General features: G+C 34.1%; 1 protein-coding gene across 1 annotated transcript; it reads right to left on the minus strand.

Annotated features, from left to right (window-relative positions):
* Nucleotides 1-1,070: 1,070 nt before the first annotated feature.
* Nucleotides 1,071-6,378, minus strand: LOC107920514 (GATA transcription factor 26). The gene is made up of 8 exons (XM_016850258.2): nt 5,859-6,378; nt 4,273-4,635; nt 3,368-3,800; nt 2,952-3,024; nt 2,610-2,713; nt 2,176-2,362; nt 1,973-2,084; nt 1,071-1,638 (listed from the first exon to the last, which is right to left on the minus strand). Exons 1-8 carry the CDS (start codon nt 5,896-5,898, stop codon nt 1,334-1,336), a joined length of 1,617 nt encoding a protein of 538 aa, XP_016705747.1. The 5' UTR covers nt 5,899-6,378; the 3' UTR covers nt 1,071-1,333.
* Between the last annotated feature and the right edge of the window lie 3,076 nt (nt 6,379-9,454).

A 9,454-nucleotide genomic window follows, 5' to 3' on the forward strand; every position in this document is an offset into this window, starting at 1 on the left:
AATTAAGGGAAATGTAGTATTTAAAGTACCTGCATCTGCATCAAAGTACAGTTTAGTTCTCGGCATCCGCTTTGGTAGGCCAAGTAAAAGGTTGACTACCTTGGCCATCTGTCTTATTTTTGTGCCCAACATTGTCTTCTTTGTTGATTTCATGTCCACTCTCAAAGAATTTAACTAGTTTCCAACCTCGGTTAATTGTTTGATCTGATATTTTTAGAACATGTTTCATAAGGATAAGATTTTTGCATCTTATAAACAAGATTGAGTTTCTGAATTCAGGTCATTATTTACCCTTATTATCATCAAAACAGGAAGTTGACATCCTCTGTTGCCGTGGATGACTGGTTGTGGACCTTTTTAGCTATGGTTTGCTGGCAATGTACATGAATCTTTTTGGTTTTTGCCCATTTTCAGGCACTAACTCTGATATCAATGTCAATGATAATACATTGCACCTGATTCTCCCTAATCCTTTCAGTTCTCTAAAAGAAAGAATGACCAGATATCCCCAAGTTTATCTTTGAGCTATTTGCCTACTATATGAACAACTGTGAGGGCTGTTTATGAAGTCCCATGCTGTCCACAAACAACTTCGAGCACGCTAGAAGGTTTAAAGTAATGGGCATTTCTTACATGTTAACTTGCACTTTGTTTCTGTGGTCTAGAATAAACCACAATTAGGTTGAATTGTCTTTCTCATTATTAAAAACTAACCACAATTAGGTTGAATTGTCTTTCTCATTATTAAAAACTAACGAGAGAGTTTTAATAACAATCAACCAGTTATGGACAGTCTTAAATCAAATGGAATAGTCTTATTAAAACTGGTAAGGGGTTTAACTCTACTTGTAAGGACAAAACCTTATCAAGGTCGATTCAATCAGTCGATAATGTAGGTATCCGGTATACCCAAACGGCAGCAATTAAAGCTAAAAGATTATTTATTGCATCCATCAAGCTATTTTGATATCCCTTTATTTTAGTTTTCTTTCCCCACAGCAAAACCAAAGGGGATAAGCTGCATTGTTACCAAGGGGTATATAAAAATTCTGTTTCTATGCAAAAAAAAAAAAACAAAACCATTTGCATACAAAACTTTGGAAATTATATATTACAATCTGTTGCCAACCTATACAGAGAAAAAAAAGAAAAAAAAAACCACCCCAAAGTAATCTCTTAGCATTTTGAGTTTGGAAAGGTGAATGAGGGAAAAGAGCAACCATCAAACCTCATTCAGATTTTTCAGTGTATGGCATGCAAAATATGTCAACCCCATACATGGGGTATTGCAGAAGGAGCAGACCTTTACAGTTGTAATTATAAAAAGCCAATGCTAAGGATGGAAAGGATTTGGGTGTGCCGAGCTACTACTGGTGCTTGCCTGTTGCCCAAAACTTAAAGCAGGATGAAGCAGTTCTGCCTGCGGGAATGAGCCATTGGACGGCACATCCAGCAGCAAATCTTGGTCGGAACTTTCATCGACAAAATGAAGAGAATCCAGCATGAGAGAGCTACGATCAGAAGGCAAAGCAAATAGGCTTCTTGGACTAAAGCAAGAACCATCATTATCTATGAGTTCTTTGTTTTCACAAGAAGCTTTCATGATCACCCTTTTGGGGCTCTTTAAAGTCCTTGATTCTGGAAAATGAAAAACATGTCTTTCTTAGCAAAATGTCAGCATAACTCTAAACAATCACAAAAGCTAACATGGTCGACACTCGACTTAAAGGGTGATATTTAGTTAGAGAGAAATTTTCTTCATATGTCTTCATGTTATTAAATTTATTTCCTTCAGCAAATTTATTGTTAATTTGTATTACTATTTAACTATGGCATTGTACTTTTTCCTTGTCATAAATCCCAAGGCTAAGCTGAGTTATTGTCAGTTAAAACTCAATCTCACAATCTAATCTTTAATATAACTTAACAAGACTTATATCATACGGTGCAATAACAAGGAAAATTTTCAAACCTGGAAAGTTTTGAATTTGACTGTTGCGTGATCTCTTCATAGTTACGAAGTTATTTGATGCAATGGCATTTGGTCCTCTAGCATTCATAGATCCTTGAATACGATTACATTTCTGCAGCAAAATAAATGCTACCATATTGAGTAGTCCAATGGGCAAAATATGTTCATGCCAAGATGTCACTAGTCGAGAAACCAATTGATACCTTAAGTGTCTGACGGCGTTCCACCCAATGGGATTTTGTTAAGTTGAATAATGCAAGTCTTTTCAATGTCTTACAATCTTCAACTTTCACCCCTGGTACAGATACACTAAAGACCCCTTCTTCAAGCAGTTGCTGAAAGTAACATAAGTTCTCCTTGAATTGAGGGCTTTCAAACATGCTTTCGAGGCTGCAGATACGAGGACAACTATCAGTGATTCCACTTCATGTTTCAACTATCAGCCATCTCTTTAAGCAACTGATAGTCATTGCTGGTTTTTCCCTTTCTCTTTTCCTCAACTATTTATTTTCCTATGTGCATCAAATACTTTGAAATAAAAACTTAACTATTACAAGAAAATGCATTCCATTGCGCATAAAAGACAGACTAGAAAGATGTTACTTTCGACCTCTTGATAATAGAGTGAAAAAGATACCTATCGGGGAGGTTGGCAACGTCAAGTGGAGGCAGATACTGCAGTAACTGTTGCTGCTCCTCATTTGTTAAATATTTCACAAATTCCTCATAGTTGAGAATATCCTGCACGACACAAAAACATCAACAAATAGTGAAGAATGAACATGCTATGAATTGAATTGCTCATGGTAACTCTTTAACTTTTGCTAAATATGGAGGAATTATCTCAAAGATTTATCGAACGTTCAGTCATTAAATGTATACAAAATTACAGGTATGATGATATAGCAGCTGTACAATTGAGTTCTAAATGCTTTTCCCTAGAAATTTGAAGAAAGAATACAGACACAAGGGAACTTACATTTAAATCTATGTTGCACAGTGGAGAATTATGACTTTCCATCAGTAGTGATTTTTCATGCTGAGATTTGTCCCTGTCAAATGTCAAAAAGGAAAATTAGTCAACATGATAGCATCATTCCCCAAGTTCTCCTCCCATTGCATAGCAGCCTATGAGCTTTATCTTAAGGCTCATGATTCATGAGTAATGATGACATTAGATACCGAAAGTTTTCCCGAAAAACGGAGACATTACTACTAGGAAGCTTTTGAGATTAATGTCATGCCTTACATAGAAGAAATGTACCTTCTCTTAACCTTTCTAAGCGGCATTGTCAAATTTCATAATATATTCAGTAAAGCACATGGTCCACTCAATTCTATTTTCATAACTGGTAGATTCTGCTGCAACTTAAATGTTATTGTGAAATGATTTACCTATTAAGTTGTTCATGCTGCATGCCTTGTCCAGCAGAGTTCTTATCCCTTTCAATTCCATGACCTAAAAACTTGATGCCCTTGCTATCATTGTATGCAGGGAAGCTTGAAGAATATGAATAAGCCTCATTCCTTGAGTATTGTCTGTTTTCAACTGAGAGGGAACTAGCTTCTGATTCCTCTTCCCGAGCTATTGAGCTTGGATGTCTAATTAAAACACTTCCATGTCCAATCTCAACAGAAACCATGGGTGTCTCACTCTCAAGAAGCAAATCCTCCTCAGAAGATCCAGAGAAATATGAAGACTGTTGTTCATGTAAAATAGTATATAAATCTTTTGTAAGTTTCTCGACCGAAGATGGCTTTGGACGATTTACGCAGGTTCTTTTCTTAGACGGTACCATTGAGTCCCACACATTGGATTGGGCAGGGCCTGCAGAAAGATAAAAAGAAGACAACATGAGCATCAGTCTGGATCAAGTTAGTGATGAAGATATAATCTAAGGATGCAGATTAAAACATCAAGATTAACCACTAAAACAGAGAAAGGTAAAATCTGTATTACATTGTTAAACAGTTTCTGCTTACAGCTACAGTTAACTTTAGTAATGTCAAAGATATGATAAACCTTTCAGCCTCAGTGGCGCATTCAGAGAAACCATTGGAAAACCAGAGTACTTGTATTTTTAGGAATATCCAAAACCATTTTCCATAATTATTTTCAATTATGCCAAAGATGGTACTCATGAATCTCCAATGACTTCGTATGGATTGGGATATTTCATTGAACTTAGTATATGATCCGCTAGGTCTCTTTCCTTTTGAATTTTATTGACAAAACAAATGCAATATACTCTCATACGGTCAAAACAGTGATGAGGAACACTGATGGCATTGTGTCCAACCTGTCAAGTCACCAGCATCAGCACAGCCAAATTGGGCACAGCTTTCTGAATTAGATATGGCTGATCCAGAACTTGATCTATTACTCGTATCATCATCCACAAACTTACGGTTCCCCTGGTTGTAATCAGGGACAACAATTGCTTTATCATGATTTGATTTTCTTTTCAGCAGTTTTACTTCTTTGTTCTTATTTATAGATATGATCTTCAATCTGGAGGCCCTATGATCCTCATAATCTTCAGGTTCAACCCTGGCATGAAGTGGGGTATAATTTGTAAGTGTCCCTTTAGTCCTCCACCTTGATCCACATGCATTGCACAATACTGGCTTCTCGGGAGGTCCATTGCGCCAAAGAGGAGTGCCTATCACAATGCATTGTTATTAGTAAGTATAAGCTAATTGAGGACAAAGAAAGTTTATAACTGAGATATGTTTATATAAGAGTCATTAGCCAGATTTTATAGAGACTTAGGGTCAATAAGACAGACATTAGATAAGAACCAAATTCATTTGATAGACAACATTAGATGATTCTTCTTCAAATTATGGATAATACATTATCAAGGACAAACTTGAGTAAGAACCAAACGGAAGAGGGACTGGAACTTGTTCTCATAAGTTCCTTAATGTTGGAAGCAATTCCTAAAACAATCTAGGATCAATGCTCTTGCTTTCACCAAGGTAACAAGGATAAATGGAGCTTCCATTAACACCTCTACTTGACAGAAATTTAACATTCATTCAGTGACCATAAAAAATAGAATACAGCTGAAATGAGTTGAGTTGCAACTATTGGTGAAAGGCTTAAGAGGCAAACATTAGAATTTTCGATGGAGGTCGACTATTCTTATCATTGGATTTTAAACAATAGCTTATTAAGAAAATGAGCAAGAATCCATCAATAACTCAATGGAAGTGCATCCATATAGGAGTGAAAACAATGATGTTCGAAGAAAAAAATTCCTTTTAATTGAATCCAAGAGGACTGAGGTTTGACTTGAAATCCAGGCTTATAAACATGTATGGAGCAATGGGAAAGCAATGCCAATTTAATGTTGAATCTGCAACTGGTCAACAATCAACAACACAGACTCTGCAATTCCCTTGTATCCAATAGAATTCAATCTCACATTCCTTTATGAGATATGTTGGAACTTTGAACATGAGTCAAAGAAGACCAACCCCAAGAGATATAATGAAAAGAAGGAAGGAATGAGGTCGAAAGAAACAACTGAATTAAATAATAAACTCAAGTTTGAAGCTTTACATGGATTGAGAAAAAAAGGACACATGTTATTCTAAATTCATATGCAAAAAGACTAACACAAAGAACAGCATATATTCTAAAACTTATAATCTTTGTCCATGTAATCTGTTCATTTTCTGCATACAGTTATTCCCAAATTCCAATTATAGAATTATTTATCCAAGCATACAAAATCACACACCACAAACACTAATTTATAAGGGGGGGGGGAGGAAGGTTGAAAATTTACATATATCCAAGGACTCAAATTCTTTTTCTTTTTTTCTTCTATTTTTAGACTTAATATTCGAAAAGTTAATTGGAGAAACAAGAACTCACTTGTAACTCCACAGTGATAGCAAGGCCCTTGCTTGCCCATGTCTTTCTCTTTTGCTCAAGGGAAGAAAAACAAATTAAAAAGGATAAAAATCGAAAACAATTTAAGAAAAAAATAAGAAATTTCTATTATTGACAAAAACTCTGATTGGTTTCTTCAAGCTTTATATGACATATTAAACTGAGTATTAAAGGCTTTTCTTCAAAAACCCAGAAATCTCTAGTTTAGTTTGCAGAACAAAACTGAAGTCATATAAATGAAAAAATACCCAGAAGTGTTCTATGTCCTTCTTATCAGTCTAATAAACATAAATTTAAAAAAAAATCCAAAATTCAGGAAGAACTGAAGGATTATAGAAATGGGTATTTGAGCTTGGAATCTAAACAATCCAATGGAGAGGATAAAAAGAGAGAGAGAGAGAGAGCAAAAGGAAAGACTAAATGAGAGGAGGAATCTAATAAATGGCTGTGAAAAGAGGAAGGTGAAATGAGAAGAAAAGGGAAGGGAGAATAGTAATCTGTTTACATGACATTTCTCTTTGTAATTTTTATTATAAAATATTGTTTCAATTTCTTTTGCGTTATAAATTTATTGATAAATTATTGTGTGAAAAGATTAAAAAAGAAAATTGTTCAAAGAAGGATAAGGGAATTTTATATTTTTATTGCATATATACTGTTGACTAGACTTTTTCAGCTTTGTTTTTGATGTCTATAAAATATAATTCCCACAAAAATAGAAATTTGAAAATAAATTATTATTAGAAAAAAGAAGAGGAAAATGAAATAAATTTTAGTTTGGGTTTTTTTCCTACTAAGTAATATTTTATTTAAAGAAACTATTTAAAATTCTAGAAACAAATTAGATATACATTCCAAAATAAGTAATTAAAAATAAATATACATTACTTTATTTGTTAATTAATAATTTTGTTTGTGTGTGTGATGAGATGATGTTGATTATTTTTGTTTAGTGGGTCTTTGTTCTTAAAAAGAATGAACCTAATTTCCACCGTCCCGCGTGATGATCTCTGTCACGATTCAATATGCGCCATCCGATTTAATTAAAAGCGTTGTCAAATTGGGTCCCACTTAATGAATTTCTCTCCCTTTTTTTTTTTTTTTTATTAGGGCTTTAGGTAGATCTAATGGAGGCTCTCACTCCTTGTAAAAACATGGACTGCTACGGAATTATGTTCCAAATCTGAGGGCTGGGAATTGGCAAAAAGTCATCCCGGACGAACCATGACCTTAACAGTAATTTAATTTGGTTGAAAGTATTTTTATTTAAACATACATTATTGTTTTTTAATGTGCGTCATAATCATGTGCCCTACCTCTACATTACAAACTTGTTTGGATCTCATCTCATCAAAACCTTTGATTTGGTCACTTTTTCCCATACAAAATTGCTTCTCCTATTTTATTAATTAAATCACACAGTTCAGCAAAATGATGCCATGTTTTGACGCTCACCAAGCCATTAAGCTTCGAGGTAGAAGAGGCCGTCCAATTCGTGTTGATGTAATAATTTATTATTCTTTTTTAAATAAATGGGGGTCAGTCAATTAATTCATCTCTAAGTAATAAGGAGTATTTGTAAGGCCCAATTTTATGCCCAGGCCCGAATATTAAAACAATAAACAACAGTTCAATTACAAAATAACAAACCAACCCACTACCTAGCCCAACAGCAGAAACCCTAGCCCAAATAAAAAAAACAAATGTTTGCAGCAGAAAACCCTAGGCGCAGCATGCCTAGGGCGCGCCGCTCAGCCTCGTCTGTCCCCCTCACGCTCGCACGCCTCAGCCTTGGCCACCACGACGCCCACGCGTCTGACACTCCCACCTGCTCCACCGTGCCCACCACCTGCAACAAGAACAGACACCACAGCAAGGAAAGCATGCAAATGATGGGGAAAACAATAAACAAAAGGAACAAAACAAATATATGGGCTTTAAAAGCCGAAATCGGTCATGGGAACGGGGGGATTTTTCCTTTCATTTTTCAGTTGTAATACTACTTAGAATACAAAAAAAAAAGCAGATTGAAGCAAGAAAAAGACCCGAAACAGAAAAGGCAGAGATCTAAGGTTTCTTTTATTTTTATTCGAAAACTCATCTATTATATATCTATACATAGCATAAATTTATAAAAAAGGAATAACAAAAAAAAATAAAAAAATTTTACTGTGCCGACGAGCCTCCGGTGGCCGTCCGGTGACCCCCCCTTTGCCGGAAATCGCTCCGAGCTCCCCTCTCCTCTCTCCCTTTTCTTTTTTTTTCTCCCTCTGCTTTACAAATGATTTTTTTTGAAATTTTTTTGACTTTTATAGGGGGTCAAAACGCACCGTTTTGGACCCCCAGTTTAAACAAATAAAACGACGTTGTTTTGAACGCGGGTCGGGTCGACCCGACCCGCACCAGGGAGGATCCGCGTGTTTTTCTTTGGAAGGGCTAATTGCACTTTTAGCCCTTCCGCTTTTTCGGGAGTTTACAATCAAGCTTTTCTTTATTTTTAATCTGGCTCCATGGTTTCGCCCCGAATTCATTCTGGTCCCCCATGCTGCGCAGCGTTTTAATACTTGGGTTTATTGCGCTTTTGACCCTCCAAGTTGCACGCGCGTTACAATCAAGTCCCTTTTCTTTGTTTTCATTTTAAATTGGCCCTACAACTTTGTTTTTAATTCGATTTTAATCCTTTTTTCGTTTATTTTTGTATCTTTATCAAATATCCTTGTTATTTTTATATTATTAGTATTATTAGTATTACTATTATTATAACTATGTACTAGTGTATATTTTTATTACGTATATGTATACACATATTTTTTGTATTTAACATTTTTCATTTCACTTTATTTTAATATTTTATTAATTTTATGTACGTTTCTTTTATATTCCAATGTTATTATTATTATTATTATTATTATTATTATTAGTTTATGCTTTGTTATATATCTATATATTTATAATATGTATATATACGTACTTATACATACTTAAATATATTTTTTCACATTTCATAATTCTTATATACTTACATATATTTATGCATATTTTACATCATATGCATACTTATATATTTTATACTCTTAAAAATGCTTTTCGTATATTTCACATATTTTATAATTCACATACATATATTTTATATAATCACGATTTGTAAATATAAATACACATTTACATTTTTTATAATATTTACCGATTTTACATATATGTACATACTTATCTATGTTTTCATATTCTGTAATTTATATATTTCTTATTTTATGGCTTTAAATTATACATGCATATATATATATATATATATATTTTTACATAATTGTATTTATTGTCATCATTGTTACTTGGTGTATGTTTATTTATCCATGTACACTAGTGCTTTTTCTAAAATGTTAGTTCTATTTATTTAGTTGTATGCTTTGTTTATGTAATCTCCTCGTCATTTCATTTTGCCTATTGCATTGTTGTTACTCATTTTACTTTGCTCACCTTGTCGTATTCGTTATTGTTTTGTCAAGCATCGACACTAAACACCAAAAGGAAAATTTTTCTAAATAAGGCAATATTTCACGTTTGGAAACTCGAGAAAACGT

Source organism: Gossypium hirsutum, chromosome A08 (assembly GCF_007990345.1).
Source record: "Gossypium hirsutum isolate 1008001.06 chromosome A08, Gossypium_hirsutum_v2.1, whole genome shotgun sequence".
In the NCBI taxonomy this organism is placed as follows: domain Eukaryota; kingdom Viridiplantae; phylum Streptophyta; class Magnoliopsida; order Malvales; family Malvaceae; genus Gossypium; species Gossypium hirsutum.

Coding starts and splice junctions, on each gene's coding strand:
- LOC107920514 (XM_016850258.2), bottom strand. CDS start 5,898: ATGGGCAAGCAAGGGCCTTGCTATCACTGTGGAGTTACAA. Junction 3,025..3,367: donor CAGCATGAACAACTTAATAG/GTAAATCATTTC, acceptor GACATTTGACAG/GGACAAATCTCAGCATGAAA. Junction 2,363..2,609: donor GTTGCCAACCTCCCCGATAG/GTATCTTTTTCA, acceptor TCGTATCTGCAG/CCTCGAAAGCATGTTTGAAA.